The sequence below is a fragment of the Aphelocoma coerulescens genome, chromosome 3 (assembly GCF_041296385.1).
Source record: "Aphelocoma coerulescens isolate FSJ_1873_10779 chromosome 3, UR_Acoe_1.0, whole genome shotgun sequence".
Taxonomy (NCBI): Eukaryota; Metazoa; Chordata; class Aves; order Passeriformes; family Corvidae; genus Aphelocoma; species Aphelocoma coerulescens.
In genome coordinates, this window is record NC_091016.1 from 113840027 (window position 1) to 113860109 (window position 20083).

The following is a 20083-nucleotide window of genomic DNA, read 5'->3' on the forward strand; positions in this document are numbered from 1 at the left end:
AATTACAGAAAAATTGCTAAACTAATTACACAAATCAAGATTTGGAACCATGTAGTCATTTTTAAAACTGCGTCATACATCTCCTGCCTCCCACTTACATCTAGCTAACTCTCCTGTACGATTACAGGGCTTTAGGATAAATGTGAGAAACAAAGTACACACAATGTATATTAGGGCCTATCAGAATTTGTGTTGCTTCTGTAGGCAAGAGATTGAACTAGCAGTCAAGAAATCTGCATTCAAGTCCCAGGCTCTATCTGCTTCATGACCTTGATTTAATCTATTCACCTTGTTGTGACAAATCTTTCCCCCTGTACGGAGTCAAAGAGGAGATGTGGCAAAATTCTGGTATCTGCAGATGCAAAATGCTAACAAAGACCCAGTGTCATGGAGGACAACAATATATGCTTTTTTCTTTTCTTTTGTAGCAGGCTCTCTTGTAAAGGGAAAGACTTGGCATCTTTTTAAGTAATAACAAAGTGGTGCATGAGATTTAGGTTTGTAAAAACATGTAGAAAAAATCAGTACTCTTTTCATGTGTGCTTGCAATTCCTCAAACGGAAAAATAACGTTAATTTCTCTGTGACTGGCCGTGCCAAAGATAAAACTGAAGGGTCATTATCAACAGTACAACAGAAACATTTCAGTTCTGCTGCTGCAGATCTCGGACAAAGCAGAGAGAGCGTTGAATATCTACTTATTTACAAGAGAATTACTGCCTAAGATGAGCATTTCAGCATTGATAAACTACATGATTTTAAAAAAATTATGACCACAGAACATATTCCAGGCTAATACGAAATTATTTTAGCCTAACTATACAGTTGGCAAGAAAGCAGAGATAACAAAAAATTATCATCTGTGTGTGCAAGAAAATAAAAATAGCTGGTCCTTATTTTATTTTAAAACAAACTGATGTAGTAAAGTGCACAGGTGAAGACAAATTCTAAATTTTGCCATTCAGAAGCAATTAAAATTATTTATACCAAGCTGTAAGCTTGTGCTGAAAAAGAGGTGCAGACTAGTATTATCAAACCTGCAGAGTTTTAAAGAAAGGCCTCTCTTACATCAATCTTTGATGTCTTTGAGAAAGCTCCCACAGGATGAACATGATCATACAGAATAATAACTCCCACCATTACTCTCATGCAGAACATAAGGGTCTCTTCACTCGTGAATCTACTCCTGTACTCTCTGGAAAACAGAACAAAAGAAATAAACATCCTAGACCTTTTACTAGACAACTTTAAAAACTAGACTGTGAGTGCATGAAATCTGAACCAAAGGTGTATTTTAAGGTTGCAGATGCTCACTAGTAAGACTTTAAATATCTGTGAATTCTGTAAGGCCTTGCCAGCTTAGAAGAATGGTTAGGGAGTACAAAGATGTAAACCTCTTGTCATATCCATGAACAGTTGGGATCCTCAAAATGTATGTGATGATGGCTTCATGGAAAACTTCATGAAATATAATGGAGACTGATCATACTTCTGTTTAATCTCAGAAACACCACATGCTGGGACCTCAAAGGAAAGCTATGTTTTTGCTTAAATTCCTACTTTGGAATAGCTAAGTGGGATCTAAGTTCAGCAGCTGGGAAGTTCAGGGCTTCACCAAGGTGGATTGTAATAGTCATTGTGCTCTCTCTCTCTGTATTGTAGAACCTCTCAGTTTACAATAACTTCAACTTTTATTCTTCCACAGCATCATAACATGAGCAGATTTAAAGGCTACAGAAATTTTGATGTGAAAATGCTTGATTATCCCACAATTAGAATTAAATATCAGATAATCTTTTCGATGACTCACAACTATTTTTCTCTGCTTTTGTCAAAAAAAAAGAGCTGAGTCATAAGGCTACTTTTCAATTACTACTTTTATGATGCCTCAGGATTGTGAGATGAGTCCCATCCCTACAGACACTTCTCCAGAATTTTCATGAACAAACACAAACCTCAGGAATTCTACTCTTTACATGGTACCATGAACAAATGACTCACAGGCAGAAAGACTACCTTGACTCTATCTTGTATGTGCTTTCCAGTCAAAGAGACATCTAACCTAAAATATACTCCACCAAATGCATAGTAAAATAATAATTAAAAAAAAAAATAGCCCAATGTCTATTATCTACCCTAGCAGATACAAACACAATTGTACAGCTGAATACATTTATATGAATGGAAATTCATACAGCTGAATTTTTTCATATCTAGAATAAGATGGCTGCAAACAAAAAAAAGATCTACTTAAATGATCTTTGAAATAGTTCTTGTATATTTGCTAAAGTGCTGCTTGGAAGTGCCAAAATCTTGCCCCTCTGTGTGCTAATAATTGAGCAGCATGGGCAAGCAGGAGGCAGCAGTCAGCCTTTGGCCCTGGTTAGACAAGACACAGACACTGAAGCCTGTGAGTGCATAAGATTATTACACTCATATTTTAACCTTTTGTTGAAATGCAGGCTGACCATGTAAAGCTCTCCCCAACAAAACTCAGCACTGATTCATGAAAGATATCATAAGGTGGTTAGGAGGCAAGGCTTTCTAATACCAGGTCATGCTTTGTATACAAAAGTAGTAACAACTTAAGGCAAAGATACAGGAATTCACTTGGAAAAAACTGCATTAGCCCAGGTGACTCCTTAAAGTACAAGTGCTGTTGTACAAACCTCCCAAGATTTAAGATAAAACTTACGGTGTTTCCAACATGACTTTACATACGCTGGCCATAGTACTTAGACAGTCCGTTGTATTTTCAATTGGTAACGTTTTGTTCTGGAAGAGTAAGAAAAAGTCAATGTTCAGTAAACTATCTTTTAAAATTAAAATCAAGAATGTCTGTGTTAGACCTTTCTCCCCCTTTACGTACTTCTGATACAAAATGTGTTGTTGCATTACTGAGGGTTTTCAGCATTGGTGTGGCCTCTGCATAGAACAGGGACATCCTATTGGCCATTTCATTGTTCACTTCATTCTCAATGTCTAGCTGATGAAAACAGGAGAAAAAATAGTCAGTAAAGCTCTTTAAAATCTTGCCAGCAGCAAGAAAAAGATACAGTACATGTTCATGTCAGCAAGCAGACTGTTGCATGAATAGTTCTCTCTAATCACTTCATCCGGACTGCAGATTAACTCTCGGTGTGAAGGAGAGAACATGACAGCTACTGAACCAAAAGCAAAAACTTTACCACAAATGGCATAAATGCATCCTGATAAATAAATACCTCACTGTGTGCAGCACATCAGAGTTTATTTACTTACATGCATGTTGTTTATTCTGTTGCGACTTATTGTCCGCCTGTAATAACTGAAGTCGTTCTGAATTGCTGGGTTTCTCATCTTCCAGGAAGAAAAACAGGAAATAATCAGTTTTGGTTCAAACTACATGGCAAAAGTCAACATGTATTGAAAGACTTTATTAACCTTAAGTTCATCAAAACGAAGAGTAAAATGTAAGATTTCTGCAAACTCTTTTGCTAGAGCCTGTTCCCGTTCCAGGTGCTGAGTTGGAGTGTAGGGAGGGCATGTCAAGGACTCCAGCAAACTCTGCAGGGCTTTCTCTGAACAAAAATCAGAAGCACAAATTGTAGTCAGTCCACACAAAGACAAAGTTTTAACTACATATCTAAACATACTGCATTCGAAGGGAGGGAACCCTCCAAACATGCAGAGACGTAACAGAAGTGGTTTTTCTTACTATTCTGAAGTGAGAAGCATTAATTGAAGACACTTCCCTCTTCAGGCTCTGCCATTTCTCTCCATTTTGTATCATTGAACTCTTTTCCATTTTTGTCACCCTTTATCTGGGATCCCTATCAAAAATGCTAGTGGAAGCATTTTTCTTGCATTCAGATATCCAGCACTTTCATCTTCCTCAATTAGCGAACAGCTCAGTATAGAGATTATTCTGGCATCTCTGTTACTAAAAGTGTACTCTTAGGCACTGATAGCAATATAAATCAGCTTCTGTGCCTGTAATTACTAGCATAACTCAAAAAGTGAAAGACATAGGAGGACGTTGTAGAAGAATTCCCTTGCACTGGGAGCCCTCTCATTTCATACATATATTTGCATTCCAGAGTCCTAATTCAAAAAGTAACTACATCACCTTTTATGTCTGTTGGGATGACAAAGTCAGTGTACAACACATCCAGCTTTGGATTTTCACCCTGTGAGTTTATTGATACTCTTTCCCCATTATCCCTGCTTTTAAGAAGTCTCAAACTATTACTGGCTTACATTCTGTACACAGGCACAGAAAGGCACAAAAAATTAATTTCTGGGCATAGGCAGCGATATGGGATACACATCATAACATCACCCCAAGACACATTCCTTCTAAAACTCCAAAGGATCCAAATTACAATAAATAAATTGCATTAGTCCAACAAGGACCAGTGAAGTGCAGAAAAGTGGCAGGAAACAGTGAAAAACATTATAGTTTTATCATGTTTTTTGCTTGTATGCTATTTAGGTAATATAGACAAACTAACAAACTATGAAATTAAGATTAAAGAGATGCCTCAATAAATGCAATTGCAGATAAATGTCTGTTGATATCAAACAGAAATAATATTTACACTAAAACTCTTTAAAAGCTTGTGGAAAGACAGAACTTCCTCTTTCATTTTATATAAAAAACATAATAAACATACATACTAAAACAGGGCTCACCTAGTCTGAGTGAAAACTCATAAAAGCGCTTTAGCCTTACAACCAGGGGACAGACTGAATTCCATGCTTTTTCTTGCAGCTGGATATCATTGGGATTTTGTATTGCCTGAAATGAAAATATTACCATAAAGACCTGTGATAAACAAATAACAAGCAAGAGGTGGCTTGGAATTTTTCTACATTATTTTAAAAAGTATTGTAAAGCATGGAAGAACTCTGAGAAACTACATTGCATAGGATTCCAAAAAATACAGTGTTTTTCACCTTCCCTCACCCCTGTAACATACTGTTTTAAAATCAATCATTACAGTGAACCACTGACATATTCTTTTGGGAGCAAAACTATTGTAGAAGCATCAGGCAAAACATTTTATGTTACTACTGGTTGCAAAAGTAGCCTTCTTTTCAGGTTTTGATGCTTTTGAAATCTTCAACATGCTGAGTTTCTTAAGTAACCAGCAGCTCACACTAAGAGCATCTGATGAAGGAAAAGTTTCGGTCACCTGAGAAAAATTCTAAGTTACAATTCAAAATTCTACTTCAGGACCAGTTTCACAGAATAAGATGCCTCTAAAGTGGATGTGAAGTTATAATTTACCAGCATTCATTATTCCATTTACACAAAAGAACAACTATCTGTATCATGTATTTCTGACACCTGAGTATTCTTCCATGTCCTCAAATTTGACTTCTGCCATGAGATACATGAAACAAGGTATATGAAATGGTGCTTCTTGAAGTGAAAAATAATAATTACTAACAGAAAACCTGAAAGAAGTTCCAACAGCCATCATTTAATGATTTCAAATTAGAGCTTTATACTTAATGTTATGCATAATCTGTTACGTATTTTATAAATACAATTTTAAGGAGATATTCATTTGAGTTCATAGAATGTGCTTGGACAGAGAATAGAAGCAGGGAACACATCGAGTTTTGCCTGATTTTGCTTCCAAAAAATTGTCATTAACAAACATACATCTCTAATTTCTTGTCCAGCTCCTTTGTAAGCCTGAAGGTCTGCAAGCATGCTTTCTGAGTCCTGTAAAACTGCACTGATCTGGTTCCAGACCTCTCTTTCTCCATCTGTGGGCTGTGCATCTAAGAACGAGAAAAGCAAAATGCACAAAGTCAAAAGGAAGCTGCAGTACAAATGGCAAGATTACTCAGTTCTACTTAACAATACCACATCCAGCTTAACTGTGTGTAACTCCATTCTGATGTAGTTTTTTTCAAATATACAATTATACTGCCATTCTGCTAACATCCAAGCTTCTGCTTTTTATAGCAAGGAAGGAAAAACAGTACAGTTTTTGTATGCTCTGGCTCATAATGCCTCTTCTCAAAATGCAGCATTTTAAAGAGCAGCAGTATCATAAAGCAATGTTATTAGAAAATAGGATAATGCATCAGTCCCTCTCTTTCACTAGCTCCATGGCTCAATCACAAAAAATTGCTCACTTTTCTTGCAGCTTGGGGATAAAATCAGGCCTTTCAATGGATGGAGCAGTGGGATATTGCTCCACTTTGACTTTCCTCCAGGCTTCCTTAACCAGGGTAATTTATTTCTCCTTTTGTAAAACATGGATACAGTACTATTAAAAATAATTTTTTCCTCATGTATGTCAGGGATCATTCATGCCACTAAAATAAATCCAGCTCTGTCAGTAATCAGTTTTCAGGGTGTGAGTGACCTGTAGACCTTTATTGTTGAGAGAAATGACATTTGAAAGTAGATCAATTTTCCTATTCAAATCTCCTCCTATGGGATTTACACAGCAGTGTGACACCAGAGAGTGATGTTATCCCCAGAACACTAACACATTAGACAAGGTAGAGTTCTTCTGTCTTCTTTTCCTTTAAAACATAAAGATGACAGGCACTGACTAAAGACTGGATAACCTATATATGGGATTGCAGTCTATATGTGTAGGAACAATTACATTGTCCCAGCAGATTTCTACAGAGACAAAACTATTTTTTTCCCTTATATTTGTATTAGCTTGTAAAGATAGAATGTTAATTTTTATGAAAGAAAAAAATTACCTTGAAGTTGAGTCTTAGAACTTAAAGACTACTTGTTTGAATTAAAAGCAACAAGGTAAGTTCAGTTCAAAGCTCACCAATTAGGACAAGCTACTGTATTCATCTCTACATTAATAGACAAGAAATATTAAAAATACTTTTTCTATTTAGTTGTCTCACTCTCCTTAAGAAAACTGACAGAGTTTTCTACTAATGTATCAGAATGGGATTCATTTACCCAGTCCCCATTAGAAACAAAAGCACTGGTTCATACTGGAGTGTATGGAAAATTGGCATTCTCTCCACAATGTTTCAGGTTCAGATAATTTGTTTAAATGTTTCAAGTTATCTATAGACCTTGCATGAATGGGACACAAATGGCTGAGATTTACATATCTGTAGCTCCAAAGCAACTTGTACTTAAAACCTTTCCCATATTCCTGTGTACCATGAGTCCCATGAAACTGGGCACATAATACTGACTGGACTTTCCTTTTATTCTGGAAGTCTTCCTTTATCTTATTTAAAAAGTGAAAATAAACATAAACTGAACTTAGCTGGGTTTTATAGCCAAAATACTTCATGTAACTAAAAATCCCACTATCCTTCAAGAAGTGAGGAAAACGAGCACAGAAGGAAAAAACTGTCCCCACAGGAAAATCCCAACTGGGACATGGCTGTTGAACTGACCCATCAGTCACATTAAATTTACAGTGTTCCAGACTGGTTCTTTCCTCAAGCTGCAAGAAATCTCAGGTACACACCATAAGGCGTTTGCCACCTTGTGATAAAAAGCAAAACAGAAAACCCTTCTGACTTTAAGAACGAAAGAAGAGACCCTGCAAAACAGTTACATACCATACAACAACAGAGCAGGGGAAGGTAGGAGTCACATAAAAATCAGTATCGGCATTTTAATAGTTAAATTAGTTAATGAAAATAACATTTTTAGTGAATACTAGCACAAGAGAATAAATAATTTGTTAGTGCAGTTCATGAATGTAAAATTTGCATGTGCAGGTCACCTGAAGCATCTTGTTTAACCTTGTTGGTTTACAAGGTACTTATATGTTAATTTTTACAATTTATTTGCTTTAAAAGTACTAGTGCATAAGGGGGATGTAAATGTTATAGATGGCCCAGCACTTTGGGACTTCAAAATGGCCTTTAGTAACATCCTTTATTGTTTTTCAAAATTTCTGAATTCGTCTTTTGGAAGTTGGTGGAAGGAGGAATATTTGAAACTCATTGAGCTTTCTGTAGTATCCCAGCACCTGGGGAAGAAGGAGCAAGAGGCAGGTAGGTATGTGGAAGAGGGAAAGAAAGGGAAGGGAGAGGAAAAGGGCTGCAAAGGCTCCAGAGCAACAGGCTTAGCTTGCATTTGCAGATGCAGTTTATATTTATGTTGGAAGTATTTAGCTCAAAAAGAAAGGTAGGGAGGATGATTCAGGCTTTCTTTTTAAAAAAAGCATGCATCTTATTTATGAAATAGAAGTTATGCAATCAGATGTTCTGATAAGACCATGGCCATGTTTCAAAAGGGATTTTACAAGAAGATCCTGCCAAAAATGGTCAGCTAAAATAACTGTAATGGATCACTTTGAAAACAATTTAATCTTACTGTCAACAACAACAATAATAGCAACAGCAACTAAAAGAAATCGAGACTTCTTCATGACAGTTAAAACTGGTTTCTATTCCAACGAAACCAAAGCTAGTTTCTCTGCTCTCAATTAAAAAATGCCAATCCTGAATCACAGTGTGGAATCACTGCTTGGAAGTGCTCACCTCTTATCCCCACACCACCAGAGAACCAGCAAGTGCTTCAGGAACCTGAGCCCATCTATAAATGAAACCACTGCTACTGACTAACCTACAGTGACTCCAAGTCCTCTCAGTAACAAGTTACCATAATGGCCAGACTCACTGCATTTCAAGTCTGAGTTTTTAGAGTACTCATGATTAGCATTCAGAGTATTCTGTCTTTAATAAGACAAAATAGAGAAGAACCCTTTTACCTCCCTTTGGACAAATGTTTCTAATGTGAACCCTATACCAAACAACTACATGAATCCTGTATCAAATTAATACAAGAGTCAGATGAGGCTTGAATCTTCCATATATAGATTCTACCAGCAAAACTGGAAAAGTTTAGCTCTAGAGAGAAATACATTTCCATTGGCTCCATCAGAAATAATCAGGATATGGTAATTCATCCATTCCATGAACACATGCTCTCTTTCACATTTACACATGGTCTATGCCATGTTTTGGATGGAACTACAGACTTCATAAAGAGCAGGCAGAAACCTGGACCCACTACAATTCATTTGTGGATGCATTAAGCATTTCAGGTGAATAGTGGAGCATGAAAGTGGGGTCATGATTATTTTCTTAGCAAGATACCTGTCATTTGTTTCAGAAAGCCCTCCTAACAGTATAAGGTATCTACCTCATCCTTCACCAAATGTGCATTAGAAAAAAACCACAGAAACTGCTAGGTAGGTCAAACATTAGTACTCGTAGGACAAGACTAAATATAGAAAGGATGTGTTCATTTGGTATTTACCAATACCAAATGAAGTGTAACAATATCTCAGTAATTAATTTTAATGAAGAAAGAACAGTACTATGAACAGTACCATGAACAGTACTAAAAGAAGCACTTCCAACTCACACTCCCTTTCTGAATATGAAATGCAGATCAAAAGCTCAGAACTTTATTCCACCCTCAGGTGATTAAGAAGATTCCCACTGAGGTTGGTTAGTTCTTTCACTTCAGTGAATGTAGAATCATATTTGTCATAAAAATACTATACCCTTCTGGCCTCAACAACATAGCAAAAGAAAGCAAGTTAAACAAGAGCTTTCATGGGCTCTGCTTTCAGCCCTTCTTGTCCTGTCCACTGCTGAATGTGGCAAATAATTCCATCAGCCAGCAAGTTAGAGAGCAGTACACATATTTAATGCATAATGCTAAAGTCCTATTTCAGATTTATCACCATGACGATGATTTTTTTCCATGGCAATCTGGGACAAAAATTAAAAGAAAAACTCTTAGAAATAAGCAAAGGCATTACAATTACAGTGAGTAATGCACTCTAGAGGGTACCAGAACCTGCTGTACTCCATACATTAAAGAACACCCAGTATTGGATAGAAGCAGTACCCCATCCAGGCTACAAGGGATTTTTGAATCTCATTCCTTCTAAACTAGCTGGAATAAAGTGAAGCTCACTAAATTGTTAATACTGGCTCCAGGCAGGGTGCTGTGCCAGGGAGATCAGTGCCCAGCTTCAGCTCCATGGTAGACAGGGGATGGACACACAGCACCTCTCTGAGCTGCAGTTTCTGGCTCAGGGCACTCCACAGCTCAGGAACAGAGTGCACCCTCCCTCAGGCTGGACCCCAACTATATCCCCAGCCTTGCTGTCTGTGCAGAAAGGGTATTAATTAATAGCCTATTATGCAAAAAGTGGGCAGTTGCTCTGCTGCCAGACACGTTCTAATAACAGACCCTTTTAATCATACATGAACAATAACTAAAAATTTCATGAATCTTTCTGGGCATGTGAGGGAATCCTAGAAAATAAGATTCATGAAGGGGATGAGAGGAATTTAACTAGGATCAAATCCACCTAGCCAAAATTTAAAACAAAAAAAAGAACCTGCTCACAATAAGGTTTGAGAGGTCTAGAAAAAGTATTTGAGGAGAGGATGGGACTGTAGGTGTCACTTAAGGACATCTCCTCCAAATAATCTATAAACTTTTGTCTTTTATATTTGAATTAAATTGTTGCCTCCACTTTCAAATTGCTTCCAAGAATTCATGTGGAATTATTTGTTTACTTTGCCTGAAAAAGGCAGCAGTAATTTGACAATAGATTTTCTGCAAAAAAAGAGCAATTTTAAAAAGGTACAGAAAGAGCTCAAATACCCAGAATTCATTTATCTGCAACTAATTTAAATAAGGTCAAAATTTAGAGAACAAAACAGTTCTTGAACTGACAAAATCCATTCAAGAGAACTTGCCATGGAGTCCTGAAATCCAGACTCTCAAGATTTGCCAGACTTTTCCTAACATTATTTTCAAACTGAGAGCTAAGAAGGAATTAAGGTAAAGTAAGTGGTGTATATAATCAAACCTAAGAGATAGCAGTTTGATTAAAAATATTCCCATCAAGATCCAAGTGTAAAATAGCAATATGGTGCACTTTCTATGAAGGATGAAATTATTTTTCTTTATGTAAACCTTTCAGTAGACCTTAAAAAAAGAGTAATTTGGCTGAATGCATTTAGTCTGCAATACCCCTCAAAGAAAAGGCCTTTCCACCTGCATGGACAATGTTATTCTCCACAGAGACCCAGTGTAACTGCTCAACTCTAAAATTATTACTGGGGACCAAACAGAACTGCTTTTGCTCTACAGCATAAACTGAAACTAATGCTGGATTCAAGTTTTTTCAAGTATGACCATGAAGTTACAAAACTTGGTTTCCAGTTTGGATTGAAGAATAAACTTAGGTATTAAAAAGAATTGCAACTGACAATGTGGTCACCTGCATGAAAGTAGGGGAAAAGAGATGATGTCAAACTTCTTTGTTTTTTGGGTTTTTTTTGTAGCCAGCTAACAAAAAAGCACACAGAGACTAGAAAGCAATATGCTGATGCAAATAATGAATACAGTAAACACATCAGCTCAGCACACCCCTCATCCTCAGAATGGCCAACTGTAGTGATCATGTTCACCCATGAGCTTGAACTGACAGCTCAGGCCACAGAAGGCCACACATCCAGCAAGCCCACACCAGACTGACCCGTGTTCACTCATTCAGAGAGTCCTTTTCCACTTCACAATGGCCAACTAAAGGAGACCAAACCACAGAACCACAGCCCTTTTCAGTCACATCCCTTGAGCCAATACAGATTTTGTGCCACTAAAAACCTCTGGGACTGTATTTTGTGAGAAAAACTTTTAAGCTTTCACTCACAAGCATGAAACTCCCTGAAATTTGGAGATGACAGTTTTGTTCCTCTCCAGGTAGATGTGCCTTACTAGTGTGCCCTAACCACTGGCATCTTCTGCAGGAGTGGGTACTTCATTCAGTTCTTGGCCACATGCTTTTGGAAAAAAAACCAATCTTCACTGCCAAGGCAATAAATTAAGTATTTCCCCCTCTCACCACCACCTCTACCAAAGCTCCCTGCTGCCAGACCAGCTGTTTCCTGCCAAGCCTGCAGCCTGGGTCAGGAACACATTCTTGCCAACAAGAACACAATGGGGCTGATTAAATGTGGAAGCTCAGAGCAGCTGAAAACTTTCACAATAGCTTGGCAAAGCCACAGAGCACTGCCAAGGCCCTCAAAAGTTTGGTAGAAAAAAATTAGGTGGTGGTTTGGATAAAGGTTTGACATCCTGGGATGACAGTAAAATTTTCAAATTTTACAGACAGAGAAGATACCATGGCTCATGGTACCTTCTCCTAAACCCAAACTAACTAATTACCCTTTTTCTCATCACTTAAAACTGATTTTTCATAATGAGGTAATTTTAAGATCTAGATGAGAAGATTAAGGTACGCATACAGTTCCAGTCATACATTCTAGCTCTCACCTAAGCAAGCATGTTTGAGCGATTTCATGAGATTTAAGTATGTGTCTAAATGACTTCTGGAAGTGGTGATTCTGAGTGTACACAGACATATACACTTATAGCATGTCAGTTACTCTTTTCAGAAAAATAATTCAGGAATAAATGATTGAAGAACAAAACTATTTCAAGATGACAAAATATGTGTATAATCACCTGAAATGCTCTTTGAAACCATGCTACAAACACTGGATTTAAAACACTGGATTTTCTTAAAACTTTTGGCTTTTCTTTATTTTTTTAGAATAGAGGTATTAAGAGAGAAAACATCACACACTGTTAGTGTTTCAAAGAAAATGCTTTTCATGTATGTAGTGAAAACAGATTAAACCCATATTAAGGGATTTGCTAACAGTGTCTAGAAGTACATGCAGGGAAACTGTAGTCAGCAAAAGTGAAAACAGCTTTGAATCAAATATAGATGTGGCAAGAAAACTGGAATGGGAAACACTGTTCTGCAAACTGATAACCATGCAATTAAGAGAGATGCAATCAAGCACATACACTTTGACCACTTCTCTACTTTTTAGAAACTATTATCCCAGCTAAATCATCACTGAACCAAGCAAAAGTAGTTCCACCTCCACTGCTTTTTTTTTTTTCAGCTTTTTATTTCCAACATGTATTTCCATTCAAGAAAGAATCATAATTTTTTTAGCCCTGATTTGTTAAAGAAAGTTGAGATCAAGTTTATTCATGTGTAAATTTAACAGTGGCTCATAAATGTTTTGAATTTAATTCAAGATAAGGTTTTACTTGCATATCTACCTTTCTCTGCTCAGAATGAAGTAATTTTGTACGGTTTTATAAAAATCAAAAAGCAATATTCTACTGAATTGTAATTTGATTTGTTTGCAAATCCCTTTTGAATTGCTTTATGATGCATAAGCACATGCAGTTTATTAAGAGATAATAAGCAAAGAAGGCAAGCCAGGCAAGAAGCTTTGCTCACTTTCAAAGTCAAGGAAAAAATTTGGCCCCTGATCAAGCTCTGTGCAAGTGAGAACTTTTAAAAGATTTCCCATTTGGTTCCTGAAAAATAGAAAAGGAAGAGAAAAGCAGTCCTGAGTGAATAAATGATTTTAGAGACAAGGACTTGGACAGATTGGTTGTGCTGGAAAATACACACTGTAAGCATTTAGATTTTAAAAGTTTTTCCTCAGCTTGCTGTTAAGTCAGGGAAAAGATTCTCTCATTGTCTTGTAATTGTTTGAACTTACTTTCAAAATCCAGGAAAAAATGTGGATAGTTTTCAATTTCCCTGGTAAGGACCTTAAGAAGATTACCCATCCCAGCAAACCTAGTAAATGCAACAAAATCATAAACAGTTATACATGTAAACTCATACAGCTAAGGGCTTGACACAGTCTGCATCATGTATTCAACATTTTGCCAAGTTCTGGACCAAGAGAAACATTTTGATGGTCATGATATTTACGCATGGGGGCAGAAAGAGGAAGACCTCAGATAAACACTGAAATAATTCTATTCAACAAATTGGAATTTAGACATCAGGATAACATCCCAGTGTATAAACAGATATTTATGAGTTTATTTACTTAGCAGGAGAAACAAACTCAGAGCTACATCTCTATTTGTAAATTCTCTAAACTGCTAGACTCCAGATTACTGAATATCATTTCAAAGTAAAAACTGAGGTCTTAGAATCTTCAGCAAAAAATCCATGTCATTTTAGGAAAATAACTCACTATAAGGAAAAAAAAATGTAGTTATTTCCAATCAGTAAGATTTTATAATATATTACTGTAAAATTCTATCAAAAAGGACAGCTAAAAAGCTTTTCAGCTTTTAAAAATGTAAGCATGCATTAAAAAAAAAAAAAAGAGAGGAAAAAAGGGAGTTTTGAACTCTTTTTATCTGTTATTCCTATCTTTTATCATCTTGGAATTCTTTGCATTTCAAATTATGAACAACTCCCAAAAGGAAAAGTGACCAGTTCTCAAAGAGCAAGTCTCTATGGAAGATAAAAAGGAAGTAGATTTGAAGAAATGTTTTTTACCAGTGCAGCCCTTATGAAGATAAGTTTTTCTAAAACTATGTAAAAGTAGAGCTTTCTTGGTCAAACATAAACTTTTACTCAGAAGAGAGAAAAATTAAACCATGAAAAGCACATATCAGGATAAAGAGATATGCCTGGAGGGATGTAGTAAAATGTAATTTTAGATTTAAAACACAGATTGAAAACTGATTTTTGCCTCAAAGAGAAATATTCTCATTACTCTAAACCACGGCTCTTGGGGATCACATCTGATGTTCATCTGCGATTCAGTTTAACTCTCTTCCCACTTAAGATATCAGATCATAAAAAATTATTCTAAGCATGTACATGGCTGATACTCCACATGAGGAGAGAAAGCTTTTTTCAAGTTTTCCCACAAGTATTACAGTAGGAAAAGTACCATCAACCCTAATTTCTATGTGCATATAAAGGATGTATTTCTACATCAGGAAGACCTAGGAAAGCAATGTGAGGCTTGGAGATTTCAAAGTAGCCACAGTCATACCATAAAATGATATAAATTTAATCAATAGTCTGTTCAGAACATGCAGTTTCATGTAAGCAAGGCTTTTGATAAATAAATGGCTTTGTTTTGCATTTAATACTTCTTCAAAATTTTCTCTCCAGAACAAATCCAGTCAGCAGACTGTCAAGCCCTTTGTAATTAGCAACATCTTGCATATACAAAATTGAAACATAAAGAAACATTTTCCATTATTTGTAAAGTTACATTCATTATATGCCGGAAAAATATTTACACTTTTACTTTCTGAACAAGGTCAGCACCTTATAAACTGAGTTTGACTTTCTGATTAGCCTGGAAAGGGGAAAAACATGCAAACAGAGCAAAATAGATTTTATACAGTGTTAAAACTTGTATCTTCAATAATTTAACATCTTCATCACACTGGTATAATACATTTTATCAGCATCAGCGAGGAGAAACACGGTAACATACACACACTTATTTTCCTTTTCATAACCTTGAAAGATAAAGTTATATTATGTAATACTATCACAATCTAAATGACTGACTCAGCTTGAATTCTTCACTTTCAACTCTTTCTAAGCCACATCTTACCTCATCGCCTTCAATCTTCAGAGAGTATCCAAGCATTTCTTCTACTGCCAAAGCTTGCACTGCATCCAGAACTGGTTTAGCTGATAGCATGCTTCGAACAGCGAGCAACCCTTTGTGCCAAAAACCTGAGGATATGCTCCCTCATTTGCATTGAGTATCAGCTTGAGGTCATGTGCCCAAGCTCTGCCTCTGATCCTTCTTACACAAGTACAGCACATCTCGGCTTGGGAGATTTCTGAGTATTGCACCGGAACTTTTGTTATATTTCCTAGCTTGTTTTTCACTTTATTCCCTCTCCTTCAATCCCTGTGTAGAAACTGATCCAGCTATTCAGGTCACAAGTATGAAACAGAACCCTACCACAAACTTATGTACACGTGTTCATGCAGGCAGCGTTTTCCAGTGATCCTCAAGGCTCTGGTTTGACACCATCTATTTTCAAAGCACATCAACCCCAAAAATAGTCATATTCAACATCAACATCTAGAAAATATGGCTCAGGCAGCGGCTAAACATGTTTTAATTATTTATGATTTTATGTAATTTCTTTATGGTTTCCTAAAAAAACAAACTAAAAGCAATACCTGGTTCCAAGAAATTTTCACTTTCAAGTGTAACTCATCATTCAACACTAAGTTTTTAATTCCGAATTAAAGGGCCAAACTTCACCTTAAAGGAAGTGCTAATAAACACAAATCTTTGCCTCAAACTGAATTATTTAATTCTGCATAGCTTGCTGCTTCCCAGTACTTGGCTCTTTCAAACTGTCTTTCCTTAAAAACTCTATTAACATACTCCAAACCTCGGGAACTGAAAGTCACCTCCAGGATAATTTTAATGAGATTTCAAAGTAACTAATGGCACACACTCTGAGCAGGTCAATATATAAACTGTGGTTGCAGGAGAAATGCAAATAACAGCTGAGGTACAGAAGCAAATCATAAAGGTTTAACGTAAGAGCATAAAATTCTATTTCATTAAACTGGAAAGCATTTTATTTTACTTACTGTAAAATCAGTTTAAATGTTGAACTGAGATTCAATGCATATATAAAAATATTGCTGATGCTGCAACACTAAATGCTAGCAGCTTCTCTTTAGTGTCTAAATCCCTTAAAAGTTCAACTTTTAACTATGCTTTTAAAATTATGACATGTTGAAAATGATGTTTGCATTTTATTTTTCCCTACAGCTTTCTAAACCATTAAAGCTTACCCTAAGATATTACATAAGCATATAGAAAATAGCTTTTAAGCTACTGTTGACATTTTAAAGCTCATTGCTTGATTTTTGATGCTCAACACTTAATTTGTAGCCCATAGACATAAATAAACCATAACCCAGCAATGAACAGGAAAGTACATTTAGCATTTTGCATTTTATTTACCATTTTCCAGTAGCATGTTTAAAAATCTTAGCTTTGAACAAAATATCACAGGTTGGTTTTCCAACACAACTGTGTTCCTAAAATTTCAACATTCTAGAGGTATTACCTTGTATGAGAAAATAAACTTAGTTTCAACATTCTAGAGGTATTACCTTGTATGAGAAAATAAACTCCTTCTACCCCACGAAAGCAATTAGTTTATTTTTGAGCTGTGATATATAAAATACTATCCCCCCCAAAACAAATCAGAATTCAACCCTACAAAAGTGCCATGGATTTTACTAACATATACTGAAAGTATACTGAAATATATTTATTATATACTTAAATCCACTTCTGAAAATTTAGTAAGTGTTCCCAAACTCAGTATTATTAACTGAACACTGAATGTTCACAACTAAATATCATGTTATTCAACTCTTCCTTAAAATCTTTACTTACACACTGTTTTAAGCAACTACACAATTTTCAAGTGTGAAGTTTTGCACCACTTTCTAATGACAGTTAAAGTACTATACACATTGCTAGAGAAGTACTGACTAATTTCTTCTCTTACAGGACTAATTTAATCAGTATGAATTCAACACCATCAGCAGCACTGCAGTACACTGAAGATCTAACAGAGAGACAAAGCTTTAAAACATTGTGTTAGTGAAGGACAGATTCACCAGCTCAAGCCTTTGCAGCTCACCAGTACTCCTCTGCCAGATAATATTTCCTAAATCTGCCTGCTCACATAAACATGGTCTGAAAGGCTTTTGTCAAAATGAGCTGGATCAGCAAATACCTACTGCTTAACCTCATTTACATCACCCTAACGAAAGCAGGGCTGTGCGTGTTTTCACTCCACTGGGAGTATCAGGAGAAACAGAGGCTCCCCAGCTCAGGAGTGGCAATGGATGATTCAGAATGATAACTTCTAGTGGCATACCTAAGTGGGCAGAGACAGGAGGTATCCAGTCCACAGTCTGAGGGAAATGTACTAAACACATCAGCATCATTAAAGCACTGGAACCGACCTTCCTGCATGAATAATTAATTGTGGTTTCAAAAATATACCAGCATCTGAGCAATCTCAAGATCTCTCAGATCAAAAGCATGATTCCAAATCTTTCTGATATTCATTCATACAGTTGGTTCAGGTGCTTGTAAGGAAACAGCAAAAGCGCAAGACTCAAAAAATTATCTTGGAGAAACTGGCTGCTCATGGCTTGGACAGGTGCACCAGGCACTGGCTGAAAAACTGTCTGGAACAGAGTGGTGGTGAATGGAGTTACATCCAGATGGTGGCTGGACACCAGTGGTGTTCTCCAGGGCTCAGTACTGGGGCCAGTCCCATTTAACACTTACCAGTGATCTGGACAAGAGGATTTGCAGTGGTGAGGCCACATCCCAAGTGCTGTGTCCAGTTTTGGGCCCCTTACTACAAGAAAGACATTTAGGGGCTGGAGGGTGTCCAGAGAAGGGAAATGGAGCTGGTGAAGGGTCTGGGGCACAAGTCTGATGAGGAGCAGCTGAGGGAGCTGGAGGTGATTAGCCTGGAGAAAAGGAGGCTCAGGGGAGACCTTATCATGCTCTACAGCCGCCTGAAAAGAGGTTGTAGCCAGATGGGGTTGGTCTCTTTCCCCTGCAACTGGCGATAGGACGAGAGGATATGGCCTCAAATTGCACCAGTGAAGGCTCAGGTTGGACACCAGGAAGGATTTCTTCATGGAAAAAGTGGTTAAACATAGGAACAGACTGGCCCAGGAGGTGATGGAGTCACCACCCCTGGCAGTGTTCAAGAAACAACTGGACATGGCACTTAGTGCCATGCTCTAGTCAGCCTGATGGTGTTCAGCCAAAGGTTGGACTCAATAACCTTGGAGCTCTTTTCCAACCTAAATGATTCTGTGATCGACTGCACTCTCATTCAGTTCAGTGTCAGAGGACACCAGGTTGAGTGGGAGTGTTGATCTGCCGGAGAGCAGGAAAGGTCTGCAGAGGGATCTGGACAGGCTGCATTGATGGGCCAAGGCCAATTGTAGGAGGTTGCACAAGGCAAAGTGCCAGGTCCTGTCCTTGGCTCATAACAACCCCTGCAGCGCTAAAGGCTGGGGAAGAGTGGCTGGAAAGTGATCAAGAGGAAAAGGATCTGGAGGTGTTGGTCAACAGCAGCTGAACATGAGCCAGGTATGCCCAGGTGGCCAACAACGTCAATGGCACCTGGCCTGTATCAGCAATAGCATGGCCAGCAGGACCAGGGCAGAGAAGTAAGACAAGAGGAAATGGCCACAAGTTGCACCAGGGAGGTTTAGATTGGATATTAGGAAACATTTGTTCTCTGAGAGGGCTGTCAAACACTTGCACAAGCTGCCCCAGAAAGTGGAAGAGTCACCATCTCTGGAGGTATTTAAAAGACTCATAGATGTCATGCTTAGGGACATCATGGATTTGGCAGGAGCAGGTCAACAGCTGGACTCAATGAACTTGGAGGTCTTATCCAACCTAAATGATTCTATGTTTCTATTACTTCTTCCCATCAAATTCCACAGTAGGTTTCTTTTTAATAATCACTTCAATTTTCTTATAAATGAGAATATTTGCATGGATATGGTATTATTATCTTCAGTTGTTTTACTGCTAAGTGTTTAAATCTTATAAACTGCAGTTGCATCGATGAAGAAAAATATAACAACTGATACTTTAATAGTCTCAGTTGTGCAAATACAGTTTGTTTTTAAAAATGGTATTATTCCTCTGTGGACTTCATTCTAGAAATAAGTTAAAAAATGTATTGTTATCCTAAGAAAAAAAAATAAAATTAGTCATACATTTGTGTTTGAGGTGCTAATTATGCAAAACCCCCAAAGATATTTGGTAATGAAGTATGTACAGTATTCTCTAGAAAGGTAGAGATAAGAGAAAAACATAACCAAATTCTTTTCAGAAAGCAAGCTATATTCATTTTCCAGAAAAAAGAAATTATCCCCAATGCTGGCCTCTAAACACTGTATTTATAAGGTTTTCATAACATAAATAACATACATAAAGTCCACCAAGTGGCAACCTATATGCAAGCAAAGGAAAATCAGTGCCACACATTCCATAGGCAGGTGAAGTATAAACAGACAAAAAGAAACTCCAACAAAACTCAAAGCCAGAAAATAGCTATAAAGAACTGAGGAGTGGAATAAGAGAATAAAGTCGCTCAAGGTGAAAGTAACTCAAGATAAAAGAATCATTCCCTCTTTGAACAACCATTTTAT

At 37.1% G+C, this 20083-nt stretch overlaps 1 protein-coding gene across 3 annotated transcripts in view; it reads right to left on the bottom strand.

The window, feature by feature from the left end:
- The window catches only part of CYRIA (CYFIP related Rac1 interactor A), a 55664-nt gene that overhangs the window by 5080 nt on the left and 30501 nt on the right, over positions 1-20083 (bottom strand). Inside the window, exons 4-11 of one of the 3 annotated variants that reach the window (XM_069011620.1) lie at positions 13301-13380; positions 5653-5774; positions 4674-4779; positions 3423-3559; positions 3261-3338; positions 2869-2985; positions 2695-2774; positions 1068-1194 (exon numbers count right to left, since the gene is read on the bottom strand). In XM_069011620.1, coding sequence (XP_068867721.1) covers positions 1068-1194; positions 2695-2774; positions 2869-2985; positions 3261-3338; positions 3423-3559; positions 4674-4779; positions 5653-5774; positions 13301-13373 — 840 coding nt within the window. In that variant the 5' untranslated portion in view covers positions 13374-13380. Of the gene's footprint in view, positions 1-1067; positions 1195-2694; positions 2775-2868; positions 2986-3260; positions 3339-3422; positions 3560-4673; positions 4780-5652; positions 5775-13300; positions 13381-13568; positions 13649-20083 lie in introns of all 3 variants that reach the window. The other 2 variants (XM_069011621.1, XM_069011622.1) reach the window with 2 other exon arrangements.